This window comes from Haemaphysalis longicornis, unplaced genomic scaffold (genome assembly GCF_048455015.1).
Source record: "Haemaphysalis longicornis isolate Haplotype H1 unplaced genomic scaffold, Haemaphysalis longicornis Haplotype H1 scaffold_4, whole genome shotgun sequence".
In the NCBI taxonomy this organism is placed as follows: domain Eukaryota; kingdom Metazoa; phylum Arthropoda; class Arachnida; order Ixodida; family Ixodidae; genus Haemaphysalis; species Haemaphysalis longicornis.
The window spans coordinates 128,359,296-128,372,047 of record NW_027526361.1 but is presented as its reverse complement, the minus strand read 5'-3'; the positions used below and the strand labels follow the sequence as shown (position 1 = coordinate 128,372,047).

Sequence of the window (12,752 nt, the reverse complement as noted above, 5' to 3'; positions counted from 1 at the left end):
CAGATGTCACCACAGCCGTATAGAGTGACCATTTGAGATCAACGCGAGAACTTCAACTCCGCAGCTTTGGAAAGGCCCTTAATCGTACTGGTTCATGAGCCTCGCTCTCATGACGGCAGCTACCTCTAAGGGCCTTTACGCTACCAATAGCGCTGTTGGGAAACCCGCGGGCTGTAACAGCAGTACTAGGGAATGCTGTTTTTGATTTCATAATGTGGTTCACGTGAGCTTCCTTTCGAGTTCTCATTACATATGCAAACAACCAGAGTTTTACAAGCAGACGCGGAGACGTTGTGTGGAGATGTAGATATATTTCCGAACGGTAAACCGCTGAGAGGTAGTGTTGTAGCAAACGGCTGGCCCCACCGAACACACAGCGTTCTCTTGGTCGCCATTTAAGAGAGATCACCACACGCCCTCCAACGTTTCTTGTCCTCGTCGTCTGCGAAGCCTCCTCCAAAAAGGTATGTCACATGACCCCTCCGGCAGTGGAAGCACCGTCTCGGTGCAAGCTTTGGTGAGTAAGAGCGGTTGTACTAGGGCTCGAGAGTAGTACGGTTTTAAGCGTACGACGTGGGCAATGTAAGAAGACTGACAATTAGGGAAGCGAATGGTACAAGAGTGACAAAGGTACCAGTTATAAAATGGCATCGGAAAAAGGCGGCACTGGCATAGAGCGTTCAGAATAAACTACTTAAGGAGTTCCCTTTAACGAGCCTCATCTCTCCAGCTAGTGGCGCACTCCACACATGGTCTTCCTTGGCTAAGCTCGTCCAGACTGGTGGGAGCACTGCGTTTTCACCCATGAAAATTCTAAATGTTTTTTTGCTTTCTGATATTAACTCATTTTCTCATTTATCAAGCACAAAAAAAGCCAATGAGGCTATCGCCTCGGAAACATTCCTACCTCTCTTCGTACAACTTCCGTCTTACCTTCCTCCGTTCGGCCGGCTCTATGTGTTCGTCGGCCTCGTGAAGTCGCTGAATGGCCTGCCGACGTGACTGGACGTACAGCGAAGTTACTTTAAAATTCTGCTCTACACCATCTATTCTGACGAACTTTTTCGCAGTTCGCCCAATCGTCGACAGTAATCGACCGCAACCTTCTGTAGGTGGCGCAGTGCCATCCTTCAAATAGACCAAATCATCGATTCGGAGCGGAGGAGGTGACGCTGCTACAAAGTGACGTGCCGAACGCAACACGAGAAGGCAATACCATTTTCACTGGTACTACAGGTGGTGAAGATGTTGTTCTCTTTTTCTTTACTAGAGCTGCCGTCGTATGTGGTGGGTTGCTGAGTCAGGTATACGGCCATCCAACCTGATTAGAAACCCAGCCGCGAGCGCAAGTACGAAGGAAGAAAAGAGGAGAGTTTCAAGATCATTGTTATCGGGTTATGCTTGAGGAAGAGAACGGCAGTACATAATCCGCTTAACATCTTGGAGCGGGGTGGCCAACTTGTCACCTTTGAGGGATCTGTGACCAGGGCCAGCTTTACTGCGGCGATCATTTGATCGAATTAGCCTCCTGGCTGCGGTGCGCGTCATCAGTTTCTAGGTGACGCAATGGGCACTGAGGCGTGGCTGGAAGATTTTCAGGTACAAGGAGCTTGAGTGGTCTCAAGGCACTGCAAAATGGCCAGAAGTTGCCGGACTATACAATACATAATATTCCTCCCCAGAACAACAAGTGACGACACACGAGCAGACGGCCTGTTCTGTAAATGTCGTTGTTAGTATACATCCGGTATTCGAATGAAAAATTTATTAGGTTCTATTTGCGGAAGCTACACTTTGGCTAAGGCGCCCTAGCGAAGGGATCCTGGTTAATTTTGACGCCCTTGGTAGGCGTGTGCCATAATCTCAACACACTCACGTTTTCCGTTTTCGCCTACCCCAGAAAAGCAACAATCACGGCTGGGGGAAATCCGGGTCCTTCGGCTCCCTGACCCGCCGCGGATAGTCCACTACTGATGCCGAACCCGAAGGAACCTGCAAACTATACTTCTTGTTATGAATACTGCGCATTCTCTCTCATCGTTCCAATGCAAGGCTGTTTTCAGCCTGCAATGATGGAAGCGAACAAGGAGTACACCAAATGATGCTGCCCTGACCAAATAAGTTTAACAATGCTTTCTGACACAAAAAAGCAACAAAAATTACAATCCTAGGCATACTATTTACTTTGTGCTGTGCGATCTCGCTGGTATGGGCGAGGTGTTGAAGATTGCCGAGAACAGCGTCAGGCAAGCATGGCAATTCCTATCACTAGTACTCATCTTCAATAGCCATCATTCCAGGAGGCTACTGTGGTCTCCCGTCACCATGGCCTCATTCTTTTGTAATAAAATGTATTTAAATTCCCAGAAACCACGCATGGCCATCAGCTGGCAATATTTCTCTTACCATCATTGTTATTTTCCGGCATCGATGTATGCCAACGCCATTTCCCAATTTGAAAATGTCGTTGGCTCATGGTATTAAATTACTTCTTCTTTGCTACTGAATTTATAGTCATTTGGTAATTTCAACCCATTTAAAAGGTCCTCAATGGATAGAGAAGTATTTAACTAACTAGGCCTAAGCGCATTTTATTAGCTGTACGAAAGAGCTCAGCGCGTTCTGGTGGCCGCATACTCACACAGCTTCGGTCTTCTGCTTGAGTACTCCTTCATATTTCACAGACCATCTAGAAACAAGTACTCTGTTGCTTTTTAATAGCAGAGAAAAATTTAATATGAGGCTAAAAACGGCGTGGAACAGCGCTGCAAACCAATAAAAATGGTTTTGCGAGTGCCCACAACACCGTGCGATAAATCCTCTACAGAATTACTGCTGCGTGCGTGGCACCAGACCATGATACGCTGCCATCTATATTTACTTTCTGGCACACACAGTGAAACATTTCTGTTATAGGGGCTATAGGGTTTTATCTCTTCCGCGCTCCTGCCGAGCCGGCGGGAATGACCGGGGTTATCAAGCTCATCGACAACGCGTTGGTGGGGAAAGAGAATTCATTGTCTTTATAGTTTGTCGAGAGCTGACGGAGCAGCACCAACTAGCGTTTCCTCCGAGCCCGCGTAAGGGTTTATCTGGAAATCCGGCCTTCCCTCTGCGGAGTGTGTCCTCAATTTCTTCTGAAGCAATCGTGTAAAAGTGTTGCGTATTTGTAGTGTATTCTCCGTTTTCGAGAGTTGTTGCTTCGACTGAAATTGAATTGTGGGGTTTATGTCGCCATAAGGTCTATTTGGGCTGTATGGAAGATAAGTGATTCCGGTTACACAGACACACGAAAAGATTTCTCGGAGTAGGGCCACTTTATACTGCTTACGCCCGTAAGAATGAAAGCAGTATGAATTGGACTGCAATATTTATTAGATACATCTTCACTGCTACAATGTTTGTTCATGTCTTTCTATGCTTGCCTTTATTCCTTTCCACACAGAGGACCATACGGGACTCCGTACTAAACAGCTACGATTGTGTATTAGCGTTGCTTCATAGAATCATAATGACGCACACATGAAGCAGTTGCAAGGTGTACATGCGAAGCCTTGTGCCCACGCAATCGGAAGCCCGTAAGCAGAATAAATGGCCCCTATTACTTTTTTGCATCCTTTAATTTGCTATTTAACTCACGTTTGAAGTCCTTTTACTCGTGCCATCGGCGTAGAGTGTTGGTGAAGTCACATACGTCTCTGCACGTGTTTCTTTATTCTATTCGCATCACTGCCAATAAATTTTTACATGAAATGATGGCGCGTTGGTTATGGGTACCATCCGCCGCTCACAACGGCGCCCTGTTTTCCCCAGAGAGGAGACAGTGCCCCACCCTTAAAGAATGCTGGTAATTAGCGCGTCTAAGAATGACTTCCATGATTTTCCGTTATAGCTCTTATAGAAAGTTGTCGAGCCATCCGGTGATCTAGTGTTCGCTCAAAGCACAGCTGCTTCTTTCGTCCGTCGCACATAGGACGGTCATTTAGCGTAGTGGCCTGTCCATGCGCTGTCGTTGAAGTGAACAGCACGTTAGCCAGTCCGCAGGTATTTCATAGCTTGTCGGATCATAACTAGTTCTAGCCGGTCACCGAACTGCGTGCCCACAGTCAACACATACGGGTCAATATCTTGTTGTTTTATAGCATGCCTATAGCCTACGGTAGCCTGCATATTGTCCATAGTTGGTTACTTCAGTACATTATACTCTCTTTCAATGGGCTCCGTAGAGCGGGTCCAGAGCTTGTCGATAAAGGATATAGTTTCTTTCTATTCGAGAAGCGAACTTCTCAAAAATCTCCAATTAGTGTACTCCTCAGTCCTTCCGCACTTACCTTAGCAATAAACTCATACCCGGCATTGTGAAACTTCACAGCAGCTCGCCGTCTCCGCCCCTGTAACGAGTTGTTTCTCTGCTAGGTGATTGAATCCTCCAGGCAGAAAGCATAGTTGAGAACTTAGTGAAAATTCCCCTCTAAACATTCTCACAATTGCAAGCACACGTTTACAGGCTAAAGATGATGCGAGATTTCCGAACGACAAAGTGCCGCATGCAACGTGTCACGCGCCTGGACCGCGGGGTTATTGCGACCACGTTTTGTTGTTAGGAGATGTGTTGATGTGCGTCTCTTGATTCCGTACTAGGCTACACACTGATGTGTGTGATAGAAGGAGAATAAATAATAAATGAAGGAGAATAAGCAACCAACAAAAGGGCCTCGGGTGCGGCCTGACCCCGGCGACCATTGCCGGTAACGCACTCCCTCACCAGAGCAGGATTGGCCACCCTGGTGCAGTAACGATCACAACCTCCCATGAATACGCCAATTAACCCACGGCCCTCAGTCTCCAGTGGCTGCGAGGCAAGTGACCACGCGGCGGTCAGACCTGCAACGCAGCAGAGGGTGCTAAGAATCCCTGTATCCGGACAGGCCGCCAATGGAATCTGAACCTGGCAACGTTTAACGCACGAACCTTATATATCGAAGCGAGTCTAGAGGTGTTGTTCGAGGAATTAGAGGGCATTAAATGGGATGTAATAGGGCTTAGAGAGGTTAGGAGGACAGGCGAAGCGCTTACGGTGCTGAAAAATGGACACGTCCTATGTTACCGGGTCCTAGAGGACAGAAGAGAACTGGGAGTGGAATTTCTAGTCAATAAAAGCGTTGCTGGCAACATAGAAGAATACTATAGCATTGACGAAAGGGCAGCAGGTCTTGTAATTAGGCTCAATAAGAGCTACAAGCTCAAGGTGGTACAGGGCTACGCACCCACATCCAGCCACGACGACCAGGTAGTGGAACGCTTCTATGAAAATGTGGAATCGGCAATGGCTAAAGTAAAAACACAATATACCGTAGTTATGGGGGACTTCAATGCTAAAGTAGGCATGAATCAGGCTGGAGACAAGGCAGTTGGGAACTATGGTCTGGGCTGTAGAAATAACAGGGGGGACCTAGTAGATGAGTTTGCAGAACGGAATAACCTACGCATAATGAATACCTTCTTCTGTAAACGGGAGAATCGGAAGTGGACGTGGAGGAGCCCGAATGGGGACCATAAAAATGAAATAGACTTCATATTATGCGATAACCCTGGCGTCGTGAAGGATGTGGAAGTGCTTCGAAGGGTAAGGTGCAGTGACCACCGTATGGTAAGATCTCGAATTAGGCTAGATTTGAGGAGGGACCGTAACAAGCTAGTACGAAAGAAGCCGATTATAGTGCTAACAGTAAGACGTAAATTAGAAGAATTCAGGATCGCGCTGCAGAACCGATATTCAGCTCTTAACGAGGAAGCCGAGATTACGGCGCAGGAAGCCAGCGACAACCTTACACGCATTATCACGGAGTGTGCAGTGGAAGTCGGGGGCACGATTGCTAGACGGGATACTGGTAAACTTTCACAGGAAACGAAAGATCTAATTAGGAAACGACAAACCATGACAATCTCCACCCCCGCTGACAGAATAGAACTACCGGAGCTTTCGAAGTTAATCAATAAGCGTAAGACAGCTGACATACGGAAGTATAATATGGAGAGGATCGAATACGCTGTAAAAAACGGAGGCAGCCTGAAAGCAGTGACGAGGCGTCTTGGCGTGAGGAAAAATCAGATGTATGCACTTAAAGATAAGCAAGGCAATGTCATCACAAATAGGGATAAAATAGTCACAGTGGCCGAGGAGTTCTATAGGGATCTGTACAGTAGCCGGCACATCCAGGATAATGCTGAACGAGAAAGTAGCTCAGAGGAGATAGACATCCCACCAGTAACGACCGAAGAAGTAAGGAAGGCTATGAAAGAAATGAAAGGGGGCAAAGCACCTAGTGAGGATCAGATAACAGCAGACTTCTTGAAGGATGGCGGAGAAATTGTACTTGAAAAACTCGTAAACCTGTATACGCAATGCTTAATGACCGCAAGTGTACCGGAATCTTGGAAGAACGCGAACATCATCCTAATCCATAAGAAAGGTAACATGAAGGACTTGAAAAATTACACGCCGATCAGCTTACTGCCAGTCGTCTACAAGGTACTTACCAAGGTAATCGCTAACAGAATTTCTGCAACCCTTAGATTTCAGTCAACCTAAGGAACAAGCAGGGTTCCGTAAAGGTTATTTAACAATGGACCATATTCACAAGATCAATCAGGTGATAGAGAAGTGCGCGGAGTATACTGAACCCCTATATTTAGCATTCATAGATTATGAGAAAGCATTTGACTTGGTCGAAACCCTAGCAGTCATTCAGGCATTACGAAACCAGGGGGTAGATCAGCATTATGTAAGAATACTGGAGGATATCTACAATGGGTCCACAGCTACCATCATCCTGCATAAGGAGAGCAGTAAAATACCTATAAGGAAGGGCGTCAGACAAGGAGGCACAATCTCTCCAATGTTATTCACAGCAAGTTTAAAAGAAGTATTCAGAACGTTGGATTGGGAACAGGTGGGAGTAAGGGTTAATGGAGAATACCTCAGTAACCTCAGATTCGCTGATGACGTTGCCTTGCTAAGTAACTCGGGGAACGAATTGCAAAGCATGCTTTCTGCACTCACAGCAAGTTTAAAAGAAGTATTCAAAACGTTGGATTGGGAACAGGTGGGAGTAAGGGTTAATGGAGAATACCTCAGTAACCTCAGATTCGCTGATGACGTTGCCTTGCTAAGTAACTCGGGGGACGAATTGCAAAGCATGCTTTCTGCACTGAACGAACAGAGTAGAACCGTGGGCCTTAAAATTAATATGCAGAAAACTAAAGTAATGATCAATAACCTCGGGACAGCACAGTAGTTTGGCATAGGGGGCGAGGCAGTGGAAGTGGTAACCAAATATATCTACTTAGGCCAAGTTGTCACCCCAGATCCCAACCATGAGGCAGAGATAATTAGAAGGATCAGAATGAGGTGGAGTGCATACGGCAGACATTCTCAGATAATGAATAGCTCCCTACCATTGTCGCTGAAGAAGAAAGTGTATGACAGCTCCATCTTACCGGTGCTCACCTATGGGGCAGAAACTTGGAGGCTCACTAAGAGGGTTCAACTTAAATTTAGAACGACTCAGGGGGAAATGGAGCGGAAAATGATAGGTGTAACTTTAAGGGACAAGAAGAGAGCGGAGTGGGTCAGGGAACAAACGCGTGTTAAGCACATATTAGTAGAGATTAGGAAGGAGAAATTGACGTGGGCAGGGCATGTAATGCCAAAGCCAGATAACCGTTGGTCATTAAGGGTAACAGAGTGGACCCCTAGAGAAGGCAAGCGTTGCAGGGGGCGGCAGAAAGTTAGATGGGCAGGTTAGATCAAGAAGTTTGCGAGGATAAATTGGTCACAGTTGGCACAGGACCGGGGTGATTGGAGAATAATGGGAGAGGCCTTTGCCCTGCTGCGGGCGTAGATAGGCTGGTGATGATGATGAAGCAAATGACTCAGCAAGGTTGTTGTGTGCGTGCTCACGTGCGCAGCGCATCACACCTGGGAAATGACGTGCCTCCCACTGGCGGCACAGTTCTTCTTGTCGGGGCAGATAGGCGGGGGTCGGGGGTCGGATAGGACGGCCTGGAATGTTGGAGCGCCAGTGGAGTGCCAACGATGCGATATATCAACCATGGTACCATGTATGGAAACGTTCAGTATTATAGAATATGTGCCTGATTTCTAGAGCTGCCTAAGCCAATGAGTCTGCTAAGCCAATGAGTCTGCTAAACCTGAATCGGCGTCAATCAATCAATCAATCAATCAATCAATCAATCAATCAATCAATCAATCAATCAATCAATCAATCAATCAATCAATCAATCAATCAATCAATCAATCAATCAATCAATCAATCAAACAATCAATCAATCAATCAATAATCAATCAATCACTTAAAGTGCAAGCACTATGCTCTGAGTCATCTTTGTGTAGTCGGAAGCCAACCGATTTGTAAGGTATACCCACATATTGGTGGACATAGCGTCAGCCTATATAGGACAACGATTTAACAAGGGGCAGTCTTTGATACTTGCGCGCGATATTCAGCGGTTGGCGCGGCGAAACCGGTCGCAATTTGTTTTTCTAAGAGTGCATTACCGTGTAAAGTGGTGTTATATGTACTTTATGAAGGCCTCTAGGGTCTCTCCCTTTTTACTGCATTTAGTATTTAATATTTTTAGCGCACTCCCTTCACACCAGAAGCCCCGATAAACCCAGATTGCAACCGGAGAACCGAACTACAGAGAACGCCGCCAGAATAGAAGAAAAATTTAAACCGAAAACACTTGAGTAACACCGCGCCAGGCACACAATATTGTCACGGGACACCTAGGTGGCCAATACCCCATACTGCCATGGCTCATCAAAGAAGACGACGAAGATGACGAAGAAGTAGCTGGGTCGCAGCGCGTGCTGTCATGGCCGCTATGTACATTATGTAAATAGATCGCTTTATCCCATCCCATCGTTCCTCTCATGTGTGTCCTGCCACCACGTAACATTTGGTGGAGGTGCGGGTCGTCATCCCCGTCCTGGCCCAGCTTCGCTCCTCATCGGCATCACTGGAATCATCGAGGGTGCGTGAACCGCGTCGGGCAGCCCCAGCCCCACCGCTACAAGAACTCTACGACGGGCGGAATTTCAAGACCGCCAATACAACAGCCAGACATTCCTTCTCGGTGGCCGAATAGTTGGTCTCCGCACGGGACAATGTCCTGCTTGCATACGCAACAACTCTTTCAGTACCGTCTTGCCATTGGGTAAGAACGGCGCCTAGACCTACGTTGCTGGCATCAGTATGAATGGTGGTCGCAGCGTCCTCATCAAAATGGGCGAGTACAGGTGGCTCTTGCAAACGCCGGCGCAGGTCCTCGAAAGAATCGTGCTGCTCATTGGTCCATACGAAGGCGACGTCGTTACGGGTAAGGCAGGTTAGTGGAGCCGCGATGTGTGCGAAATTTTCAATGAAGCGCCGGTAATAAGAACACAGGCCTAGAAATCGCCGCAGGGCCCTTTTGTCCTTGGGCGTCGGGAAATTGGAGATAGCGGCTACCTTTTCAGGGTCGGGTGTGACGCCGGCGTTGCTGACAACGTGGCCGAGGAAACGGAGCTTCTCATAACCAAAATGACACTTTTCCGCTTTCAAGGTAAGACCGGCGGCTCGTACGGCACGAAGGACTGAAGATAGTCGTTTCACGTGTTCTTCAAATGTTGACGAGAAAACGATGACATCATCCAGGTACACGAGGCATGTCTGCCACTTGAGGCCGGACAAGACAGTGTCCATCATTCTCTGGAATGTTGCCGGCGCCGAACACAAACCAAAGGGCAGGACCTTAAACTCGAAAAGACCATCCGGTGTTATGAAGGCGGTCTTCTCGCGGTCGCGCTCATCTACCTCGATCTGCCAATACCCGCTCTTTAAATCCATGGAGGAAAAGTAACGGGCGTGGCGAAGCCGGTCTAGAGAGTCGTCGATTCGGGGCAACGGATAGACGTCTTTTTTGGTCACTTGGTTTAGCTTCCTGTAATCTACGCAAAACCGTAAAGTGCCATCCTTCTTTTTAATCAAAACGACGGGCGACGCCCACGGACTTCGAGATGGCTGAATGACATCGTCTTGCAACATTTGTTCCACTTGGCTACGAATTGCTTCACGTTCCTTGGTAGACACACGATAGGGATTTTGGCGAAGAGGTCTTACTGCGTCATCAGTGATGATACGATGCTTTGTGAGTGGCGTCTGTCGGACCGCAGATGTCGAAGAGAAGCAATCCATAAACTTCATGAGCAGTTCGCGGAGTTCTTGGCGCTGCGTGAACGGCAAGCTAGGGTTGACATCAATCGCGGGAGCGAGACTGCTCTCGCCAGGCGGGGTGCCTTGTAAGGCGAAGCAGTCTTCGTCACCGCCAGGAATGTCCTCGAAAAAGGCGACTGCAGTATGTTTGGCGACGTGTTGGTGCTCATTACTGAAATTTGTCAGCAATAACTCCGCTTTTCCGTCGACTAAGTGCACGACACCTCGGGCAACTGCAACGCCGCGACTGAATAAAAGCGCATCGACACGTTCTGCGATGCCGTCTACATTGCTTCGCACGTCGCAGTTGACGGATACGAGCATGCAGGAGCGCGGCGGTATGTTGACGTCGTCGTCGATAACCCGCAACGATGAGCGACATTCTTCGCTTTCCGGCAGGCGGGGGCTCGGCGATAAGGTGATTAAGCGCTCGCCCACATCGATGACAGCGTTATATTCTCTTAAAAAGTCCATTCCTAAAATGAGCTCCCGGCAGCACTCTGCTAGGACCACGAAAGTGCCGACAAAAGTAGCGTCTCCTATGCTGATCCTGCCAGTGCACTTCCCCACCGGCGTCATTAAGTGGCCCCCAGCAGTGCGAATTTGAATCTTAGGCCATGGCGTCTTAACCTTTTTCAACCGATCAGCGAGGGTCAGGCTAATGATCGAGTAATCCGCTCCGGTATCAACAAGGGAAACAACTTCATGTCCATCCAAAGATACGACGAGATCGGCGCTTCCACCATCGGCGATAGTCACTCTCGTCGTCGTGTTTTCCTTCGGCGGCTTCGCATGATTTCGAAGGTCTTGCGGGGTTATGCTATCAGCAACCCTGCCTCCCGGAGTTGCTGCTTCTAGTTTCCCCGCCTAGGGCTTGGGGATCTTCCCCTCGGCATATCTGTAGCGTCGCGGCGGCTAAGTGGAGCGTCGTTCCCTGGGGACGGTGATCGATATCGGCGGGACGGCGAGGGCGAGGCATTTCGGCGACCAGCGAGGAAGTCTTCGATTGCAGCAGGTCTTTGCCCGAAGCGAGGCCGGGAAGCAGCAGGAGAAAATCCGGGAAGGCCAACCTCGCGGTACGGGCAACGGCGGTAAACATGGCCTGCTTCGCCACAGTGGTAGCATAGGGGCCGGTTGTCACTGGTACGCCAGAGGTCAGTCTTCCGCACTTGTCCTCGGAATGAATTTCCCGACGGCCAGGGGCGTGTACCGGCGGCCGCTGCCTGGGGACAGACGTCGGCTTGAGGCATACAGTTGGGCGCTGGGGCGCTCGCAGGAGGCGGTTGGCGACGCACTGCCGACGCATAGCCTGCTTGGAGCGGCTGTGGCTGTTGTTCCGGGGCTGCAAACGTTAAGGCCTGCCTGATTTCTTGGCGCACGATGTCGACGACTGATGCAGACGCCGGCCCGGGAGGAACGAGTCCGTGCAGCTGCAACTCCTCCCGAACGATAGATCGGACGAGCTGCCGCAGTGATCCATCGGTGGACGCAGCAGTCACCACAGTGCCAGTTGGGCTGGAGGATCTGCCGGCCCCACGGTCGTACTGTCGGCACCGCTCCTGCAGGGCTCGCTCGATGGCTGTCGCCTCTTTGATGAAATCCTTTACAGTACGAGGAGGATTTCGCACGAGGCCAGAGAACAGCTGCTCTTTTACACCGTGCATTAGGTGTCGCAGCTTTTTCGGCTCGGACATATCGGGGTCGGCTCTCCGAAATAGGCGAGCCATGTCCTCCGCGAACATTGCGACCGTTTCGTTGGGCTTTTGAATGCGGGATTCCAGAAGTCGCTGGACGAGCTCTCGGCGGTCTGTGCAGGCAAACGACTCTAGAAGCTCCCGCCGAAATTCGTCCCACGTCGACAATTCACCTCTCGCCTCTCGGTTTTCGTACCAGGTCCTGGCGCCGTCGTCCAGCGAGTAGTACACATGCCCAAGTTTTTGTTGAGGGTTCCACTGGTTGAACGACGCGACACGCTCAAACTGCTCCAGCCAGTCCTCGACGTCTTCGAACGCTTCACCACGGAAGACGGCAGGAGTGCGCGGCTGGTGAAGCGTTACCTGAGAGGCAACTGGTTGCGTCATTACTTGCGGTTGAACCACTTGGCGTCTCGGCGCGTCGCTGGAAAGGAGGCCGTACTCAGGAGACAGGCCGAGTTGGCGGCGGCTAATCCGATGAACCGGGGTGTCAACAAAGCGTGGCCGTACCGGGCTCCCAGGAGGGGTCCTGGACATCAGGTGAATGTACCCAGCTCCTCCACCAGTGTAGCGTACAGTGAATGCGTGCTCCGGGTGGTAGGGGTTTTTAATGAGGCACAAAAGACCAAACGGCTACAGCCAAGGGTCTAACCTAAAGCTCGAGAACCGAGGGACCGGGCCCAGCGCGCGATCCGAAGACGAAGATTCCGTTTCTTCTTCCTCGTCGTCGACCGTTGCGTGTGCCCTTTCTTATACAACACGTGACAATATGTTTCGT

The 12,752-nt window shown here is 49.4% G+C and overlaps 1 protein-coding gene across 1 annotated transcript; it reads right to left on the bottom strand.

The window, feature by feature from the left end:
- Positions 1 to 10,692: 10,692 nt before the first annotated feature.
- On the bottom strand, positions 10,693 to 12,479 carry LOC144180561 (uncharacterized). Its single transcript, XM_077708890.1, has one exon. The coding sequence runs from the start codon at positions 12,359 to 12,361 to the stop codon at positions 11,135 to 11,137; it is 1,227 nt and encodes a 408-aa protein (XP_077565016.1). The 5' UTR covers positions 12,362 to 12,479; the 3' UTR covers positions 10,693 to 11,134.
- Between the last annotated feature and the right edge of the window lie 273 nt (positions 12,480 to 12,752).

Bases quoted from the DNA above. Each gene is read 5' to 3' on its own strand.
- LOC144180561 (XM_077708890.1), bottom strand. From the start codon at position 12,361: ATGACGCAACCAGTTGCCTCTCAGGTAACGCTTCACCAGCCGCGCACT.